The sequence below is a fragment of the Plectropomus leopardus genome, chromosome 2 (genome assembly GCF_008729295.1).
Source record: "Plectropomus leopardus isolate mb chromosome 2, YSFRI_Pleo_2.0, whole genome shotgun sequence".
In the NCBI taxonomy this organism is placed as follows: domain Eukaryota; kingdom Metazoa; phylum Chordata; class Actinopteri; order Perciformes; family Serranidae; genus Plectropomus; species Plectropomus leopardus.
The window spans coordinates 11,401,122-11,423,579 of NC_056464.1; the positions used below are offsets into that span (position 1 = coordinate 11,401,122).

Consider the following 22,458-nt stretch of genomic DNA (forward strand, 5'->3'; position numbering starts at 1 on the left):
TCAAAGCCCGACTGTCTCAAATGACTGGCTGTACACAAAATTGAACAGGAGGTTAGTAAGTTGTTAGTAAAAATGATGCCTGTCTCAGAAAAGTCTCCGAAGATTTGCTGCTGTGAATTACCTCGCTCCCCTGCCACGCCTCCAACATCAATCACAGAAAACACTCATTAGTCATAACGTCCAGGTGTCAACATGACCCGAGCAGACAAAGCATGTCTGTCATGGGCTGTTTTTCTTTGTGTCATGTGTGACACATGAAACACAACTGATTCTTATATTTTAGTCGTTTGTTTTATCCCAACTTCTTTATTCTTTGTTATGTTAACTTCAGCAGAATTCAGGGAAAAGATCTCAGAAAAGACCAAATGCTCTATCTGGAAATGTTCACAAAAGTGAAAAATAACTTGTGTATCTGCTCCAAAACTGAATGGCTTTTTCCTCGGCTCATACTACATCCTTCCAAAATGTTTTGTGGAAATCAGACCGGTATTTATTTTTTTTGTAATCCTGCTGAGAAACAAAATGAACAGAAAACATCACCGCTTTGGCAGAGCTAATAAGATTTTCAGACCAATCGCTCAAAAAATTTCGATGTAAGAGTAAGTTTATCTGTTAAAGCAGTTGGTAGACAAAATGGGCTCATCAGGGTCATTACTGCTGCCTATCAACCTACACTAATTTATCTGACCACAAAATAAAATACATAACATGGATTGTTTTTTATGTTTGATATATCTGGTTTATTTTTTTAAACATCTGCCATCACTGTGTAATCAGTGTTATCAGAAGTCTTAAAAAACACATATTCAGTCCTTTGATAACCACATTGCCATTATTTTTCAAAATAAACACATCTGTTTAGGAACTCATTTCATGGAAATCTGAGAACCCAAGTTTGAAAAGGGGTAAAACTGCTTGGTGATGTTATTAAATTAGGACTGTCTTAAATCAATGTATTCACCATGTATGTGGTGCTATGAACACATTTGACAACTATTAGGAGATTTGCAAAGATAGGAGTTTTCCAGTATGGAGCCATTCATCTTGTATATCCATATTTGTGAGACCGTACATGTAAAATACATACAGTAAACTTTATTATTTAGCCTCTCTGGTCCATTTGTATTTTGATTAACCAACACACATTGTGATGACTGATGACACACATTGTGAATCTTTAGTGAAAATCACTAAAGATTCAGTACATTTTTACAATGCAATAATTGTGACATTTGTTCATGTGGTTGCGCACTTAAAAAAAAACAAACAGAAAAACATGGTGACGGTTATTATGAACAATAAAGTTGTCAGTGAAAGATGCAGGGCGTGTTTAGTTTCAACCCTTCTGCTTTCGACATAAAAGTTACTATTTTTCAAACATCTGAAAATAACCAGCTGATCTTTGGTAAAAAAAAAAAAAAAAAAAAAAAAAGGAATAAGGTGGGGATTTGCTTTACAGGGTTTCATGTAATTGCTGTTGAGTGTACAATTACTATCACTGGGATGAATCATGAGCCGTGACCTAGTTTAGTCTTGTACTGGGGCATCTTTAAAAAGTCTCGTGCACAATCAGGGTAAGTGTTCACAGAGTGAGTCACAACAGCATGTAAACTGAAAACAGCAACCCAGCTGCACCTGAAGAACAGTAAGTGTACTTGGCATATTTTTTACAATAAGGCCACTGATTTTAAGAATTCAAAATTTTACTGAATGACCATTCCATAAAATTACAAACGGTTCTTTTTATGTTTTAAGTGTTTCTTCAAAGTTGGAAAAAAAAAGGAGAACTGACAAAAAGTAGCCAGAATTCCATTTTTCCTTGCATTCAACTACAGTGGACAATTGATTTTAATAAAATAAAAGAATACAAATTGCAGCAATGATTCCACAGAATATTCAGCAAATAACACATGAAATATTATGTAGCATGAAAAAATGGCTTGGTTTCTTTCGAAAACAGGGAAGGGAGGCAATGAGCAACAAAAGAAGAAATGACAAAATAATAGCAAGGAATTAGTAAAAAGCACATGAAAATTACCTGAAAATTAGTATTTAAAATAACAAATTTAAACAAAAAGAAAAACAACAACGAGATGACCTGAAAAAAAGGGCTTAAAAAATGAGTGCTGTTATTATGATAAATCCAAATATAGTTTTGTATTTAGCGTTTTATATTTTTCTATCTAGACGTTTTTCCCAAGCTTTTTTTTTTTTTTTTAAATCCTAAATCTACTTATTTCTTGCAATTTGCGGAACATTTCTTGACAAGTTGCTTGTTGCCTTTTTCCCAGGTTTTGACAGAAATTTCACCAACCAAAAGCAGCACAAGAAAACTGATATCACACCAGTTTCCAAATGGTTAATATAGCTTAAACAGTGACCATAAATGAGCACCACATATATGGTGCATTTAAGTGATTTGGGGTAAGTATATACATTTGTTACACTGTACATAAAAAGTTATATTCCCCGAGTGTTACTCTATTATTAATGACAAAACATATGGCTCCTGGACCCATAATTCCTGATGAAAGCTACCCTGTGTTAGTGCTGTGTCTGGTTCGGGTTAAGGGGGTAATTATATGACAGTATAGTTCAGCCCAACTAGTTTGTAGCCTGGAGGAAGCACAATCACTGCTGACTGGAGTTTCCTGTCCAATAGCTGCAGCACACAAGTCTGAGGCCAAGTATAGTGGGAGTAAAGAGAGAGGAGAGACCGAGTAGTAGGCTGCACAGGACGGATACTACTCATACTGAGAGTTGAAACAAGTTTGGGACGGTGGTGGACTTTTGCGGAAACAGAAAGTGAAGAAACCCTGCAGTGCAGACAAAGAGCACACAGCGAGCTGCCTGCAGAGACACACAAACCTCCCAACATCTGGTCCGCTGGAGGACGGGGCGAGCCGGAGAGAGAAACTTTGGAGGCGGAGAGAAAAGTATCTTCGCTGGAGAAAAATGCATTGAATCTGGGAGTTTGGTGGGCACCTACATGAGCCGAAAAGAGAATCGGTGGTCGTTTAAAGTGACGAGAGTGGAGGGAAAGAGGACGGGAAAGGTCTTAGAGGGCGAGAAGTCCACCTGGAGCGGACAGAGAATGAATTAGCCCAAGTGTTTGGCTGCAGCGCGTCCCAGCCAGAGAAAAGGTATGAAGTTGTTTTTTGCTTGTGTTGTTGTTGCAGATCAAAGCGAGTTATTGTGCAGGAATATGAATGCAGACAGAGAAGTAGATCAACGCACGGCAGCTGAGCTCGGTCTGAGCATGCAGGGACTCGTTTAGGGAAAGCAGGTCGCAGACGTGCAATAAAGGTAAACAGAATACGCCCGTTATTAGCGAGCAGTAAATTTACTACGATGCTGCTTTCAACTTGAGTGTAAATTTCTCTCCAAAGGTAGATTTTACAATTTATAAAACCCGAGTAAGCTACGCGTAGACTACCTATTCAAAGTTTGGCACAGTTTCTAAATGTGTGGTGCGATGTCTTTTTTTTTTCTTTTCCCGAAACTTCTTTACACTTTTTATCGCTTCAAACGTATAAATCAAAGCCAACTGAAGTTATTTAAGGGGGAAAACATTGTTGTGAACTCGGTAAACTTCGCCTCATCATCGCTTTGGCAAAAACTTAGCCAGAGGTTGTCAAAAGTTTTGGGGGCAGCGAGTGCGGAGCAGAACCACGGGAGCGCGCAAACAGCTGTCCAGCTGAGCTACTTTGGCAGGGGAGGCGCGCGCCAAACACACGTTGGCACGTGACACATATACTCACTTAGTGACTCTTGATGAGTTTAGGAAGGTTCCCGGTGCTCGGTTCTGAGTGCCCGCTTGACTCAAAACATCGGCTAGCCTAAAACACACCACATGACAGGTAATTAAGCAAGTATGAAGGTAAGCATTTACTAGGCTAACTGGTCCCGGAACTTCCAAGGTAAGCCATGTGGCATGTTGATTTGGTCTTTTGGGTAGTGATAGTGCTGCAGCTATTAAGGGTAGACTATAAAAACAAATGGTAAAAAAATGTTGCATTTCATTAACTCTAACTTTAAATCAATAACATTTTTACAATACGTTTTTTGAGGGGAAATGCGTTCTGAGTGAGTACTCCGTGCATTTAGGTAAAATGGGGAAAAAGATTAAGAACAAATGTAAATTTCTCTTTTTTAAAAAAAAAAAAAAAAAAGTGAAAACAAAATGTTTATAGTCCACATTGTCATATTATAGTTTTTTTTTGTATTTTTGTCACTTAAAAATATACATGATGCACAAGTCCATGTCAGACACAATATTTCAAAACAAGCCATAATTGTTACATATTACACATGTCCATCGTAGACAATATGACACTAAGGAAACCGGCAGCCAAAGAACAGGGAAAGCATTGCAAAAAAGTTGGATGATTGTTTGATTTTAATGAACAATTAGGTACATTAATGATTTGAAGAATTAACTGATGAATTAGTTAGGTAGGGGTTTGTAACTTGTTTGAAGGTCCAAAGTTTCTAAAGTATTTTACTCAGTATCATTTTTTCTTTATAGAAATATAGCTGAGATACATTTCAAGCTCTGAAAGTAACATTCAAGATCTCTTCAGAATTTTAGCTGGTTTTCTTGGTAATCTACCAAAAAAGTGTCCCAAATTACCTGATGTTCAGTAATAACTATGAATATGTTATACATAGTTTTAAAGTTACTAAAAGATAAGTTTTAACACACTTTACTCTATATCTGCTTGTTGTAGAGGATTTAATGGGTCAATTTCACTCACTAAGATTGACTGAAATATTGAAATCCAAAATTCAGATGAATGTATGCACACTTCCTTGCATCAGCATGACACACACTATTTGCTATCGCTGGAAAAAAAAATCAGTGTTTGTTTCAACTTATAAAAGTTACTATCCAGGCTGCCTTAAAATTTTAAGTTGACTGTATCTGAGAGGAAAAGTCAAGGTAAATTTGTCATGTTCCTTTTAAATTATTACCTTTTGTTTGACCTTTTTTTCCACGCTTATTTTGTTGCTGTTGTCTTTTCATCTCGTTTTGTGTTGAAATGACTCCTCTTCCATTTAAAATGTTGTATATAAATAATACAACCCTTATTATCTGCACAACAGATATTTAAAGAGTTTAAATACTATTTTTTAAAAGTAGGCTATGATTAGGCACATCCGTTGTGTTGCCACTGTTTCATGAAAGCAGCACGCAGGCCTCTTTCCTTAGTTATTTTATAGCTGTAAGCGATTCATGCTGGTTCAAGTTGTGCCTGATTACACCTTTTTCTCTAAAGCACGATCTGCTGGCTTGTTGCTCTATTTAAAAAGACAATGAAAAATCTTTCATGTGACCCATCACCTCTTTAATAATATCTCTCCTCTTTGCTTCAGGCTCGCTCTTTGGCCCCTCCACCTCCTCCCATAAGAGCCAGGCCTACGCCCATGGATGAGGAGAGGAGTGCCCCTGCAATCTCCCCAGAACCACCTGATGATGGGGACCCCAGTCTACCAGCTCCACCGCTCGGTTCACAGACAACCTCGACCGCAGAGAGAACGGACCCAAAGCCCTGTCCTAGTCCAGGTAAGGAGGTGGTTGCGGTAAAAAAAAAAAATTTAAAAAAAAGAACCCAGACACAAACAGCTTTTCTAACTCAAGTGTGTTTTTTTGGTGCGTACCTGTACATGTTACAGAAAGAACAAGAGACAGAACAGTTATGTGATGGGTCTGAACAAGCCTTGAACAGCCTTATGTGTATAACTACTGCCACAAAGTTCCATTAAGCCCCCTTTGTTGTTTTTTGGTGAAGTGAGTCAGAAACTAGTTATAAAGACATTAAGTCTTTATTATGAAAAAGAGGAGCTAGTGGATTTGTGCTGGGAGGAGACCTCGCTATGCTCTTAAATGCATGTAAACGTCATTATGGTGGAAGGTTGGCCAGTATGTTAGTGAATATATAGCTGTATGCAACACTTTCCCCTTTCTTTACAAGCTATAGGAGACTGTCTCACCCCAAAAACAACAACAGACTAATTTGTTCACCTTTGTGAAAGTGCGTATAAAGGTTGATGGTAGTTTTCCAGAGTGGAATAGTCTTGAGTCACTGTTATGTTTTTCTTATACTGGTAATTAGTAATTGCTAATAGTAGACTCAGGAGCTGAGATCTAGTGACTCCCACTCCTAAAAATCACTGCATGTTTTTGGAAGATGTCATGGTGATTCATTAGGTCAGAGGCCTTCTCAATGACAGATAAAAACAGTTACGCACTGAAGTGATCGGTGTGTTTGGGGGGACGTGCTAACTTGGATGATCTGAAGGGTCAGGACCAATTCAGCACTGTGGAACACTTGAAGGCCGCAATGGGGCTCCTGGGGATTGGAAAGTGAACCCATGACCCTTCCCCTTTGTGCGATTGGCCATGGTACAGGTTGACTGACACCGGGGCGGGAGCAAGGGAACATGGACTGAGACAGGGCAGTGTTGCGCCTGAATGACTCATCCAGGATCAGCCAAAATGATTCAAGTTCCCTCAAGCTTCAGTGAGAAAGCAACAGCATGGACTTTAGATCAAAGTGCAGGTCCTATGGGGTAATTGGGGTAGGTGTGGTAAACAGTTAAGGAAGTGTGCAGAGATTTAAGTGGCTTGTTGCCATGGGAACTTGCCACAAAAACCTCCAATGTTAGATGAAGGGTTCTTTTTTTTAACTTTGTTTTCTAAAGACAAGTCCCAACCCCCATTATTTTGATTGCTGTATTGAATGTGCAAAAGCATAGAATCTAAACACGCACATCTCTTTTCTCCGCTGCATTGCGGTTCACCATGATGAGTGTAAGTACAGCATCAGATTTAATGATAATACCTCTGCAAAGACTTTTGGAGTTATTAAACTGTAGGTTTGTGCCTGAACATGTTCTCGTGGTTGTGCTGATTTTACCTGAGCATGCTCCTCGGCAAGCCAACACAAAGTATAACTGTGGCTCTCCCACTTGCTTGTCTGGCTGACTCGCCTAATTTGTGTGTGTGTGTGTGTGTGTGTGTGTATACTGATGTTAGAAAGGTAAGCCAGGGTGGGGAGGAGAAGATTGGTCAGGCTACCAATGAAGGCAACAAGGCCCTGCTTTCAGTGCTCTGCTCTATCCCCCACCCACAGTCTGCCTGCAGAGAGCAGGGAACATCACAACAGACACATGCAGTATATAGATCAAACTGAGGCGTGAATCCCATTTTGCCCATGCCCATTATTAGAAAGGGAGAACAGATTCCAATAAGGGACACTACTGGCAATGGGGTGGGGTCTATTTGATTCAATGTTTACGTCTGATAACACGTGCGTGTTTGACAGGGCTCTATATAATCACCTGCCCGGGGCAACTGAACTCTGTGTTTAGGCAAGAGGAATGCCTTCATAAAGTTGTCTGATTGGGCAAGTGAAAAATAAATGTTATGTCTAATATTACTTTATCTGAAAAAGAAACAGTGTAGTGTTTAACTGAAGTGGAGCTTTTCCAGTTGAGCTGTGTGCAAGAGTCTGCCTCACCACAACATATATACAACATAATGTTGTTATCGATTATTATTCATTAGTTTTGTTTTTACTCAGAAGAGGGCTCTGGTGATAATATCCATATCAGAAGCTTTGTAATTCAATATTGAACTGCAGTCTTTTTGGAGACTTTCTTAAATAAATCTGCAAGGTTAAATCCAACATTTTTCCATGTTGAAAACAATTATTATTGTTTAGCATCCACTACCCATCCAAAATGCCTTTGTTGAGCCTTTCAGCCAATCAAAGAGTGGTTTCTAACTGCATCAGCTCTGATCTCAAATGCACTGCACAATGGAATAACAAGGGATTGTCTTGTTTTAGGCTTAAAATGATCCTCTAACCACGTAAAATTGGCCAAGTGCCAGGCAAACAGGAAATAAAGCAAAACAGTGTGATGTTGACGTTAGAGAAAAGCTCAATGTCAAGCCCTGGTGTACTATGTAGTTCATCAGCAGCATAATGGTAGAATACATTTTGTTCTCATTTTATGCAGTTGCATTGTTTTGCATGTTTTTACATTTTGTTTGCAAAGTTAGGGAAGCAATGTTAAAGTCAATAATGATGTTGCTTTACATATAAAAGAGTGATCCCAGTCGTTTCCACACAGTGAGACATACAGCTTATCAATTAAACACTGGCACCTGATCGGTACTCGGCATTTGTCAAAACCCAAGTCATCTGTATCAGGACTGAAAGAGTCCAAAGGGTGTATCTCTAGATGTTACTCATTAGTATAATTAGTTTCTTTACCAGTACATATGCCAGAGAAGGTTTTTTTCTTCCTGGTTTTCTCCTATGTTGTACAGTTCATGACGAATGATCATCAGTGTCTCTTTTCATGTTTCTGATAATCAGACTGAATTGCCATTTCCTTTCACTTCATTAATTCAGACCGACATCAAGTTAGTCACGTTGTTGCTGGGAAGAGGGGTGCTTTGTTTTGCACTACACAATCGGTGGCAAGCGATGCATCTGTCCCACTTATAATTTTGGGATGTGGATGGTGTAAGTTCGCAAGACTACAAAAATACATTACTTGAGGTGTCCAGTCGAAACTTTCAAAAGCAGCTCTCTTAATTGATGTTTTTTGCCACATTGTGTTGTGTGCCTAGTGGATGCTCGCCTGTCACAAAGGGTTGGATAAAATACTTTGAACATCTGTGCAATATAATACAATTTTTTGCTGCATATAATGGCTTTGAGAACATTTCTGTTCAGTTCAGGGTGTTGATTCCTTTCTGTGCTTAGTTTAATTATGACAATGACGCGACAGCGTCAGTGTGTGAGCCAGCCAATCACAATGCACCAGATGAGTTGGGTGGGAGTTTTAGCCCTCTTGTCGACCCATATGTGGACAGCACTCTTTTCTGCTGTAAGTGAATAAAGCCCTGCTCAGTCGTTACAAGGCCATTGAACGGTGGTGTGTATGTGTTGACAGATGTGTGCCTCTCGCTGTTGTGAGTGTTGCTCTCACTCAGGCATGAAGATGCAATGAGGCTGTCTGTTTATACAGGAGCCTCTTACTGTACCACCGCATGCTGATTCCCTCATTCTCTTTCACCACTGGCATCTCGCTCACTCTATTTTTTCTCTTCCTCTCGCCCATTTCCCTGCTTTGGTCTCTGTTTATCTTTCTTCCTGTCACCCTCTGTAGTAGGGCAGAACAAGAATGTGTTTTTATGTTGCAATTGCAATTTGACAGACAGCGATTTTTAAATCCCTGGAGCTATGAGTCCAACTATGACTTGCATTATTATCAGTGCCATAAACTATATGAGGTTAAAGTCTTATTTGGAGCTATTGATGTCAACATAAGAAAACCATTGCAAATGCTGGTAGCTGTAGCTAATGTTTAATTTCACAAGTTGGCCAAAAAAAATAAAGATTTTGGGTGTTGGTTGTTCCTTATAGCTTTGCCCCTACCAGTTAGCCCTTACCCCTCTATTTTACACATTTACATCTAGGGAAAGGATGACCGGACCTTTGTTTGGATAGAGGAGTGGGGCAAAGTGTAAGGGCTACATGACCCTCCAAATGGAGGTTTTTCAGAGGCATACGCCAAAATTAGTGTTTCAAGAAGTCATTGGCAAGATGGCTGCACAAGCTACATAAGAACTCACAATGTGTTTTCACCATAAATAAAGATTTAAAAATTCTGATAACCATAATCATTTCTTAATTTGGTGTCATTACAGTGTAATATGGCCCTTTTCTTTATAACAAGCATAGTAAGAAATATGCCAATGACTTGGTAGATAACTGGTAAGGTAGCCAAAGTTGCATAGTTTTTACTGGTTTGTTCATGACAGTCCTGCATGTTGACATATTCCAGTGTACCATTTCCCACCTTTTATGGCATATGACACCTGAAATTTAAGTCCTCCAGTGAAGTTGCGGCACTCTTTAATGAATCTCTATTATCAGTACAGACTGGCACAGTATGAGCACGGGTTGCTAATATTAGCCTACAGTGCACACCTAGTTGCCTGGTAATGATGCAGTGTTTTTAAATTTTATTTGATGACTTGTTTGATCGATTAATAACATGAAACATAAGTTTTGAATGAATCAGGGGCGTCCATGCTTTTCTGTCTCAATCAGATAAATGGCGAATGTGCATGAAAAATGCCACTAAATTATTTGATGTTGACTCCTTTTGCTGCTCAAAAAGACCAATAAAGTCAACTTTCTTTCTTAAAATTAACAGTTTAATAATAGCTGACTCCATCATGTCTATGTCAGCCAGGGAGCTTGTAAGCTGTCATTAGTTATCAAGTATAAATCACTTTCAAACAAATCATACTGTTTTTAAATTTTTATGAAATGTAGGCCACAAATATATGCCTGAAGTTTACTTAATAGAATGTTATCACAACATAAATCACAACTTCAACTGGCCAAAAAATATTGGTCTGAAAAGATTCTTTTAGATACTTTTTTCTAGATGCTTGCTGGTGTCTCTTAATTAATGTCTTCATCACAGTCTAAACTACATTTATTTTATCTCTCTTTGCTCCAGCATGCAGTCGCAGCTATTTGCCTACTTGTCCCTTTTTAGTCCCTGAGGTTTGTTGAGGCTTGTGTCTAATTTGGTTCCTTGCAGAGATTGAAATAAACTAGGAGCAATTTGAGGCATTTTTACAGCATATTTGAACTACAAAAACGAGCACACGTTTTTTTTTTCCTTTACCACCTCGCAAACATTTGAGAAACTGCTGCTGCTCTGGTGGCCTGCACTCACTCATTCTCTCTCTCCCTTGCTCTCTCTCTTCCTCTCTCTCACCAACTCCTGACTTGAGTACAGTCTCCAAATCCTCATAACCCATGTCATATACTGTTGACAGCTGGTGTCAGCAGGATGTGATAATACTAACTATCTAGCAAAATATCTGTCTTGTTGAGACACTTGAGCCAGGGGCCTGTTTCTGTACAGTTACTGCTACAGTGACAGATTTGATGGTCACCCCTCCAAGTGTGAGGCTGTTGTCTTTTCAAGTTTCAAGTCCATAGTTGTGTCAGAGGTGTTATGAAGAGTCCAATGGATACTGCTTTTTGACTGACACTGATGCATTAAGGCCCAGACACACCAAAATGACATCAAAGAACAAGTGGCGAGGAAGGCCGACCTTTGTCTTGGCCAAAAGTTGTGTGCTCGTCTGAGGGGAAATTCCTTTCCAAAGGCAGCAATCAGGAACACTCTACAAAGCAAATGATATTTATCCTGCTCCAGCAAACAATAACACAAACAGTTACAAACCTATTCTGCTAAAGAGCTCAATGGCTAAAACAAATTAGTTTACTTTGTATAACAGGTTTGTTTTGATCTCAGGCCCTTTTGACTTTTGCTGTTAGTTTTCCTGACTTCCATTTCTCTTTGTGTCTTTTGACCTAAACTGCCAACCAGAGTAATTTCATTCACCAACATGATTCAACATACTGAATCGATCAACTAGAAGCTGACGGGCCAACAGTGCGGAGTACACAACAAAAATTAGGGCAACAGACACTCACCAATGCCCCTACATTGACCAACGACCAACTGTTAGCTTGGTGCGTCAGAGCCCTTAGAATAATATAAATTAGACAACAATATTTTAAAATTCATAGCTGTTAGAATTCACTATCAGCCTATAACATTGGCTCACCATTGTTTGCATTAGAGCAGGGTATATACAGTGCATTTACAACTGAGATTGACCCTCCTCCTGAATGTGAAATCCCACTAGATTCTGTTTGTCTTCTACTGTTTATGACCCGTAGACTGTTTGGCGAAAGTTTTCATATGTTGCACTAGGGCTGGGCAATATATTGATATTATATCAATATCAAGATATAAAACTAGATACTGTCTTAGACTTTAGATGTCATTATATGACCTAAGTCAGGGATGCCAAATTTTTTAAAATAGGGGACAGGTTAGATGATCTGAAAATACCTGGGGGCCAGCCACTTATCACATCACGAGTAATTAAAAAAAAGAAAAAGATCACGTACAAATGACACAAACACAACTGTTTCATCTTTTAGTGAAAAAGTATATAACGGCAGCTCTCAACTTTATGTTTATATCATGGCTATGTCGGCTACATTGCAGGAAACATCTTGTTTTCACCATTCGTTAGCTTCTTTACCATCTATGAAAACACATTATTATCACCTTGATTCCAAGACAAATTTCCCCTACAGGGACAATAAAGTGTACCATATTGTATCATATCATATCGTATCACCTGTATGTCTACAAACTGTATGATTGTTTTGCCATTATGAGATGAATAAAAATAAACACAAATTGATCTTGCTTGATTAACCAGTGTTTTGTTAACCATACAAGCCGAGGGCCATTTAAAATGGGTTTGGGGAACACAATTGGCCCGGGGCTGGACTATGAACATGACTGGCCTAAGTGTTGTCTTTTCCTGGTTTTAAAGGCTGCAAAACAGTTAAATGATGTGACTTTTATTATTTGTTTGTACCCACTTATTTTTACTCAGTTATTATATGAACATCAGTGATCATCAATAATCTCACTGTGTAAATACTTTATAAAAACAACTATAGGCAGCCATACAATATTGCTGCAACATTGTTATTGATGTATTTGGTCAAAAAGATTGTGATATATGATTTTTGCCAGCCCAATGTTGCACAGTTCAGTGTTTATGTATCAGACAGTGGTGTCCCTGTTTTAGGGTCCTTGTGTTAAATGCAGCTGTATAGCACTCCATTAGCAAAGCAGCTGCATTTTCCCAGGAACCAGAGGAATCTCAGAGACAAAGTAACACAATTAAATTCCCCTTAAGCCTGTTCAACAGCAGACAGTTTTTGTCTTTAATGAGCTTACACTGCTTCATTCTCTCAGCGGCTATAATCTCTGATTTTGGACATATTCCAGTGCTACTCTCTCAAAGCCCCTCTGTGCAATGTGTGTGTGTTTTGTGGGTATGTGTTTCTGTGTGCCTTTGGCTAGATTGCAGTTAAACAATTGCCTCTTCTTTCCTTTTCTTTGTGTGTGCGCATGTATGGGTGTGTGTGTGTGTTTGTGGAGGGATACAGATAAAAAGCGTTTCTGTAGTTATGTGTTCTTTTCTTTGTATTTTCCTTCGTCCTGGTCAGAACCCCAGCGGTTGTGTGTGGTTTCAATCAGTTCCAGTCATTACTGCTGGCCAGAGAGCTGCTACTGCGTCGTCTCCACTAACTCCGCTCTGCTGAACATTATTCTGCTCGGTTGCTCTTCACCTCATCTCATTGTATCCTCTTTCTAATTCTCTCAGCTCTTATCTGTCTTTATATTTTTTAGTGATGAGTCAGCAGAGTGTGCATTTCTGCACTCATTTATGTCTGTGTGCCTGAACAGTGAGCTTTCAAGTCAGGCTGCAACTGAAACAATCATTTTTATCATTGATTGATCTGCTAATTGTTTTTACAGTTAAGTGAGTCATTATTTAGTCTATTTAATATCAGAAAATTGTTTTAAATGATGAGTAAAAAAAAAGTGAATTAGTTACATCAATGATTGTATTTTGCATTCAATTATAATATAAAAATATTTAACAACACAATTGATAATATGTTGATTATGCTTGTATATTTTTAGGTTATACACATAATCATAGCATTGTCTTGCTTTCTATTGTCTATACACAGTATCAGTCTGTTACTGAACACCAAATGTAGGGTCAAGTCATAGTTTTGCAAGTCACAAGTAAGTCACATGTCTTTGCACTCAAGTCCTAAGTCCTAAACTTTGAGTTTTAAGTCCTAAACAAGTTAAATTTTGTATTTAATTGTCAAAACAAGTGTGACTGAACTTAATCATAAAAAAGTAGTGCTGACAACATACTTTTAAAGCATATACCATTATTAACCACAGCTAAATGAATTTTGTGCTTTTCTGTCCTGTCTTGTTGGATTTTACTCAACTCATTTTGGAAAAATGTCTATGCCTTTCCAGATTGGCTTGGGGAATGGTATCAAGTGTTAACAAGTCAAAAGGCTTTAGTCCAAGTGAATTCAAGAGCCATTAGTGTTTAAGCCAAAGTCTTTATTGATTCTTGTCAAATTAAGTCCAAATTAAATTTTTGTCGAATCTGAAGTCCAAGTATATTTTACATTTTAAACATTCTGAACATTGTTACATATAACATTGTGTATTATATTATATTATAATGTATTTATTTTTCATACATATACGTAATATTATATTATCTTAACATAAAATGACCATCACAATTTCCCTGATCCCTCAAATTGTTCATTTGGCCCAAGCTAAAACATAAAAATATATGATTTATAAAGGTAAAAAAACAAATCAGAGCAGCTTACATTTCAGTATCTAGAACCGGTAAATGACTCATGACTAATCGATTACCAAATTATTGTCAATTAAGTTGATTGACAGTTTCTGCACCACTTTAGTATTTGATCAAACGCAGCACAGAGATTCTGACATCATTACAGTATTAAAACAGAGTTACAGCTCAACATTCGTGCTACATGATGAAAGTTTCAGTGTATTAACTCATCTGGTGCATTTTGGATACCTATTTGCGGGGTGCATATGTACTGTATGTCTTTGCCAAAGGGATGTACACACCTAAGAGACCTCCTTTCTTGTCGCACATTAGAAGTCTGTGCCTCTAAAGAAGTACTGAAACTGTAGAAACAAGGGTTGTTTAAAGGCAGCAGGTAAACTCAGCTCTGTGCTCTTCCTCAGAGATCATACCCTGAGGAACAGCAGGTTGTGCTCCCCTTAAGGTGATCCAGAATATGTCACGTCATTTGCCAGCTCACATAGCCTAGATCTATCTGTGTGTTGTGTTTATGAGAGCCATTGCCCTATGTGATCCATATGTTTTTGTTTTAATGGTTAACTGTTTGTTTACTAGGGGACCGAAATTCCTCTGGATCGCCCCCAGGCCCACTGACACGTGTACATACACCAAATTACAAACACACATAAACACACGAGAACACACAAACACAGACAGACACACACACGCACACACACACACACACACACACACACACACACAAGCACAAAGTCAAGCATGCACAAACAAATACACATATTCACCCACACGTGTAAACACACAGCCAGATCTCCTCAGCGGCTCTTGATTGCTCTGGTCTGATTTGAATTAGAGGCTCATCTTTCTCAGATCTCAGAAATGGCTCTGAGGTCGAGCGGTTTGGTGGTTTGATGCTGATGCCAACACACAATTGGTTGAAGGCCTGCTTGGATGGCACTAGGGGTTCGGTGGGGATGTGTTTTTGCTCCAACAATCGTGGTTTTGAGCGTTTACAGAGGGAAAGATTTGACTGAGTCACAAGACCTACACACTTTTAACCCATAGTGCTCTATTGGCAGCGGGAGTCTAAGTTAGCATACATAACAGACTACTGAAGTATGAAATGGTTCAGCTGCCAGATGATTGAACACATACTCAGTAAGAATGTGCAGGTGTAATACAGATATTCAGATGCTTGGTGTTGGTATTAATTGCATATCTTAAAGATTCATTCTTCCAACAAGAGCAGCAATACAGACGTTTGTCACACGTCCAAGGAGTTTGCGCAACCATTGTCTTGCGACTTAAACTAAATCTCTACTTCTTAGATGCAGATTTTTCTTAAAATGATTTGTTTTGGAGTCATAGACCTTACACTGAAGAAAACCCTCCTGTCCATCCTGTAGTTTGCTTACGACTGGGCTCTCGTGTGGCTTTGATAATGACATAATTGCCCCCAAAAGCAGCTTCCACAGAATGAGAGCAAAACAACATGAGAGAGAAAAAATGAGTATAACTGATAAATGCCACCTAAAGCGCTTTTTGTTTGAATTATATTACTGGTCTTGATATTTCTAAAAACCTGCCAACTGTCTACAGTCATTAAAGTCAATTGTTGCCCGCCAGCACATGATGAAATATTGCTTTTTTATGATCTATCCTCCTCAGTATTTTGATAAAATAAATACCAGCTGCACAGAACAATGGACGATTATAGGTAACTGATGGATTTTGATGAGCTAATTGATAACTGATTACAGGAATGTTAAACATGATGTTTCAACAGATCATCAAAAATATATGGCTAAATGTATGACTGGCAGGGCCTATGGACCAATAGGGACTGAGTTACATAATTGTAATTTTGTATTGATTTTCTTTAAAACACTGAGTTGTATCTGAAGTTATTACAAGAAAGTAAAATAAAGATGGACGGATGAATGGATGTAATGATAGATACTAGACATACACTGCTTGCCAGTGACATATGCAGCCTATAATACACACATATCTCGAAAATAGACATTTGGCAGCGTTGAGGGCAACAGTTCTCACTAGTGGCTTTCATATCTGAAGCCGGCTGATTGAGACTAATGGATACAACATGGGCCTTAGAAATGGCTTCCACATGCAAGAGACAAGCATATGTGTGTGTGTGGAGAGAGTTTTTAATGGAGATAGTAAGGTAACATTGGAGCATGAGTATATGTGTTTTATGTGTGTATTTGCGTGTGTACAGGTACGTGTGTGGGGTTTGTGTACCACCGTCTAATAGAGCGGAAGAGCAGGAAGCACTTCCCATCCCTTCAGGTCCTGTTTATACCTCCTCCAACTTCACACGCACAAAGATCCCATTACACACAAAAATGCAGATACGCATATACACACACACACATACACACACACAAACTCATGAAAGCGAAGGCAAACAAAAATCTTCTAATGCTTAAAACACTGTTCCTCTTCATCAAGGTTAGACCACCTTACATAACCGAGTGATTCATACCAGCGGCTTTGATATACTTTGTTTTCTCAGAAAATAAAGATAGTGTTCCTTCAGACGGGCTCACACTGCTTAGAACTCAGCAGGTTGGTAATACTCTCTCATACTATATTCATCCTGTTGAGCTACACAAAGTAACTGCAGAAAAAGGAGCAGCAGCTCTTGTTTGCCAAAATAGAATCAGTGCCATATTGCAATCAATAATCAATTAATTTTTCTAAATTAAACACAGTTGGCCAGAGTTTTTGGATTGGTGTCTCTGTCCCTCTGTGAGTAACAGATACACAATACACACAGCACACAAACACGTATTGTATAAAGGAATTTGCTAAAAACATGTGGCCACGCCATGACTTCCTGGTAGTTAGTCACTGTTACAATAAGTTAACAAAATATGTAGCTGTCATCAGTTGCTAAAACACTCCATTTCACTGCGGTAATGTTATTTGTGATTATTTATTTGGCACTTTCAAGTACATGAGAAAACATGAGAAAAATATTGTTATGATTATAACAGATTTTCATCAATTACAGGCCACTGTGTTAAGAACAACACTGGAGCAACTAAAAAAGAACTAACTGCAAGCTGCAATTACCGATTACCTTAATGATTAACATGACTTTTATTTACTGATTGATTGTATGGTATACTACTGAATATTTATGTCATTTTTGCAGAGTCAATTACATCTTTAGATATCTCCATTTGTTGGACCATTACTACAAAGTCAAAAGAGATTCAGTTTACAATGATTGAAAACAGTAGCCCGATATTGCCTGGACAAACCGCAAATACTAGTTGGTTTTGAAAGTCTCAGTTTTCACTTTCCAAGGGGCATTATCAACAGCCATAAACCGAAATTGATTAGCAAAACAGTTGCTGATTCATTTTCTGTTCCACTAATTGATTAACTGACTAATTGCTACAGCTCTACAACACCTTAAAAAACATTTCACAGATTAATTTTGATATAGATACTGCATCTCAATATGTAAATCTTGTATTTTTAGTATTGTATGAAGAGATAATAACTTAAAATATAGAAATATAGCCTTGCCCTAAGATGTCATATATGATATCTTGGGAATAAAACTGGTCCTTGCATCAATAGTTACACTAAGTTTACTCTAAACTGTAGTTGTGAGTAAAATGCATATATTGGCATTTCAGCCTCATTTAAAAAGACGGCTCTGTCATGTGAATTGATTAGTTCTTGCATTTTTATTTGGCGCTGAGTGAGATAAGCTAATGATGAGCCTAACCTGATACCTCCATAAGTGCCATTTACTCATGCGTTAATAAATAAAGCAACAGCACAGTAGTTATTTTTTGACAAACACAATATCAAAACCAGATAACTGGATTCTATCAACTGCTCCTCTCGTCCCAAGAAATCACTTTTTTTGTTTTTACTTTGTTGTTGAAATAAACCACCTCTGTTATTTTTACATATTTTCTTTCACTTCACTCAAAGCGCTCTGTCTACAGCTGAAATACATTTGCATTGACATTATATATGTTTGGCAGTAAAAGTGGGAATTATTCTATGGAGATACGCCAAGTATGTGAAGGAATTTATTTGTAAGAATGAGGAGGGAATGTGAACTTGAGACGAAGAGCGCAGAGGCAGGGGACAGGAAAGAGAGGACAGATAGAGAAGTGAGCAAGAGTGCATAGAGTAAATAAACATAGCCGGGAAGTGTTGAGTCCACGCACAGGACGCGGTTTGGTTTGTGTGTATGTGTGTGTGTGTGTTTATCAAACCCAGCTGGCTCCCATTTGCCCAGGAATGAGTCTGCACCTCTCAGAGGCCCAAGCCTGCCCTGCTTTGAAGGCCTCTGTGTAGTGTGTATGTATGCATGTGTGTTGGTGTTGGTGTGTGTGTGTGTGTGTGTGTGTGTGTGTGTGTGTGTGTGTGTGCATAACAACAGCTTCATTAGAGCACTGCATGATACCGGTGAACACATAAAACACCCAGACGTATATTTACTATATGTATATTATGTGTACGGCCTCTTATGTGTTCATTTTAAATGCACATACATTCACTCTCTGACACAAACAGTCATCCCTTGCACACACATAGACCCACACAGATTTCAGGTTTCACAAGCATGCACAAAGACCCCTAAACAGTCCCAAGGGGTTGAATTTAACTGCTTCCAGATGCAAGCTCAGGACAGAGCACACACATACAGACAAAATCTTCTGCTTTGTTGAAGTCAGCAGAACTACTCTGTTTAAATTAATTAAGTGCTAGTGGATGGGAAATGACATAGGAGTAGACAAGTTTACTACAAGTGGGAAAACAGCTTGCTGCGGATACCTGATAATATCCACATGGAAAGCAGCTACTCACTGTGGAAAACTGGGAACCTGAATCTCAAAATAAACTTCACATAAACATAAAACTTTGTGGTCCTGCTGAAAACTGTTTTTAATTGTGTATTGTGTTTTTTTGTTTGTTTGTTTTTTTTTAGATGTGGCCCACACCTATACTGAGCCCCTCATATTGAGGTTAAATGGCACCCCAGAAAGGTTGCAAGGAGATGATAGAGACAAGTGGAGCAGCGGCCTCTCACACACAGAGCTTACGACACCCAACAAGAGTGTCACATGTGAGTAAATAGTGCACACATTCACACGCAGACACACACACTTGAAGAGACTGGTGGGAGTTTTGTTTCCATTACCGATCACTGGTCTGATGAGTCACATTGTCCTGACCTTTAACAAATACATTTGCACACCCTGAAGAAATAGGTCAGGTAATCATACACACAGACAGAAATATCTACATTGTCAGCTAAGTAGGTTACGTTTTGGATTTGTGAACACAAGCACCCAAAGCTCCATATTGGAAATGAAACACATTTCCTCCTCTTTCTCACCTTCTTCTTCTTCTTTGTATATTATCCTCTGTGTGTTTGCTGTTGAGACTGGGATTGTGAGGGTATCACCATGGCAACAATAGGTGAGGGTGTGACTGGGACTTTGGAATTTACTTCCATTTACCCGTCTCCTTCAATTACCAGAGGTTTATTGGACATCTCCGTATTGGTCAAAATGGAATAAATACCCCCAAAAGTCTCTTAGGGCTTTTTCTTGGCCCTTTGGCTGCACCGAGTCAAATTGTGTTTCCATTACTGGTTTAAAACACATGGAGTTGTGTTGAGTCGCACCGGAGATGGACCATCTCAGGAATCATGTCAAAACATGCCCAACTGCCTTCAAGCAGGTTGTGGGACATCAGATAGACTTCATCATCATTCAGGGACAATAAGGTGATGCTTAAATAGCCTTTTGCCATCTCTGGTCATCTTTAGGCACCAAACTCAGCACTTTTAGGGAATTGACTAAATTTTAATGAAATGTAAAGTACCAGTGTAAAGGCCAAATTTCAGTACCTTAGACAGCATTTGGGTAAGAACACTGGTCCAGACAGGAGCAAAAGGCACCGCAAAGCGCCCCCAAGCCAGGAAGCTCCCTGCAATATTCTGTGTCTGGCTTCGGGATGCTTCGCCGAGGACACAATGTAACTCCACAGAGCTGCCGGTTTAGACAGGAGCCAGAATTGCCACAAAATGCCCTGAAGCCAGCCAAGGAGTTCCGTCAGTTTCCCAACAAGCCAAAAATTACTGCTGCAGTGCCCAAAGTTTCAGTGTATCTGGTCCATTTTCTTTCCTATTTTATTTAGAGATAACCTAGTATCACTGCTTTTTGCGATTGTGTGGGGTTTTTTTTTAATTAAATTCGTATATCACAAATTTGTCAGTTGCATCCAAACAGAGCAGGAGAGATAAACAAATTTAAAATATTACAATTTTTCTATGATAGAAAGAGAAAATTACGTTAAAAAGGTACCACTGGGTACCAGTACTGAATTCAGAGTACCAGCACAGGTATATTTATGTTCCCAACCCTGGTTATCCGATCACCCTTTTTCAAGCAACAAGTGGTAGATGTCAAGCAAAATCACACCTTCAAGCAGGTAGCCCCATTGTATGGAGATGCAAATCTCTGCCACACAAGTCAAACCAAGTCAAGCCAAGCAACGTGTAAGGAGAAGGGCTATCTGATTTTATCAATAATGAGCTGATGCCCTGTCACATCCAGGCTAACTGGCTCCACTTTTTTCTGGAACTAAGTGCACTCAAATGTATTTCTAGGGTTACAGCACTTGCTGTTGTTTAAACAATCATTAATTTGTTAGCTTTCATAAGAACTAAGGCCCATCAATTTTCTCCAGCACAACCCCCATTTATCCATAATATCCACCCAGAGTCAAGTTCAAGTTATTACAGCATCCTTGGTTCGAGTCCAGTTAGGGACCATTGTTAAATATCATCCATCACTCGCACTCCTCATTTCCTACCACCTCTGTACTGTCCATGAATAAACTGAAGGAAAAGGTCATTTTAAAAAATGTATAGGCAAAAATGCCTGAAAAGTATGTCCATGCACTATGTCCCTCTCTGCCCATTCACACAGCTCACCACTTAACTGTCTGTATAGCTTTACATGTTTGGCGTTTGCTAAAAATAGCTTGAAACTAAAATATGATATAAACAACTTATATAAAAAACTTACCATTCATGTCTAAACCACAGACTGTATAATAAAGATGGATGATGTGACAACTCCCCTAAAGTGAGGCTAAAACATCTGGTGGCTGGCTGCACTGAAGGTCATAAACCCCACCCCCTTTGTGTTAGCGGATAGGGCATGGGCCAACCTGAAAGAACAAGTGAATTAAATGTTTTCCAAATATGTCTTCACACCGCTGTATCTTCAAGATGCTATAGAAAACTGGTGTGATGTAATGACTGACAGCTGTGTTTGCCACTTGGTGTGCTTGCATTCAGTGGCTCTGCTTTTGATCAGTCGCATGGCGGGAATTGATAACGCGGAGATCGCTACAGCACAGAATATGATTTCAAACGACGTCACCAGTGCAAGATCCATGCATGGGATATTTTGGCTTCACTTTTGTACAGTGGGAGAAAGTGGAGACGCATTGTCCATCTTTACATGCAGTCATCGGTCTAGACATACAGACTAAGCCACAAAGCATATTGTACAGCTGAATATGGTTTTGTTCCAGGGCTGGATTTTTAGTCATTTGCATAAATGTCAGTGTGATTTTCAATGAGGTCCTCTTACTTCTCTAACAGAAACCAGAAGTTGGGCTCTCCACACTGCAATCTGTGAAACTGTTTCGACCAATCCACTCCAATAACATCTCTTACTGCTGTAACAGAAAATTGCTACTGTAGCTGGCTGTTGTACTGAAGTAAGAGAATTGCAGGAGCTGAGATTAAAGACTCTCATATCGTGTGTTTTACTTACTCCGAGCTGTCCAAGTCTAAATTTCCAGCTGTCCAATCATTACACTCCCCACTGGGTCTATCAGCACCTCTCCACCTCAATTTACTGTAGAGCGTCACAACACCTGGAAGTTCTCCTTCCAGAGTCATATCACCAATCGCCAACACCCATTCCCCTCCTTCATATTACAGGTCCCACGGTTATGTTTCAGCCAGAGAGACTCTCTTTCACTCCCCTTGATGTGCAGTCGCTCCAGCTCTCTGTAGCCACGCCAAAGGTTACGCATGTAGGCTATGTCATTAC

The 22,458-nt window shown here is 39.0% G+C and overlaps 1 protein-coding gene across 1 annotated transcript in view; it reads left to right on the plus strand.

Annotated features, from left to right (window-relative positions):
* Window positions 1-3,886: 3,886 nt before the first annotated feature.
* The window catches only part of mdfi (MyoD family inhibitor), a 32,214-nt gene continuing 13,642 nt past the window's right edge, over window positions 3,887-22,458 (plus strand). Inside the window, exons 1-3 of the mRNA XM_042494595.1 lie at window positions 3,887-3,920; window positions 5,377-5,566; window positions 19,308-19,445. Of these exons, the coding sequence (XP_042350529.1) occupies window positions 5,428-5,566; window positions 19,308-19,445 (277 nt within the window). The 5' untranslated portion in view covers window positions 3,887-3,920; window positions 5,377-5,427. The remainder of the gene's footprint in view (window positions 3,921-5,376; window positions 5,567-19,307; window positions 19,446-22,458) is intronic.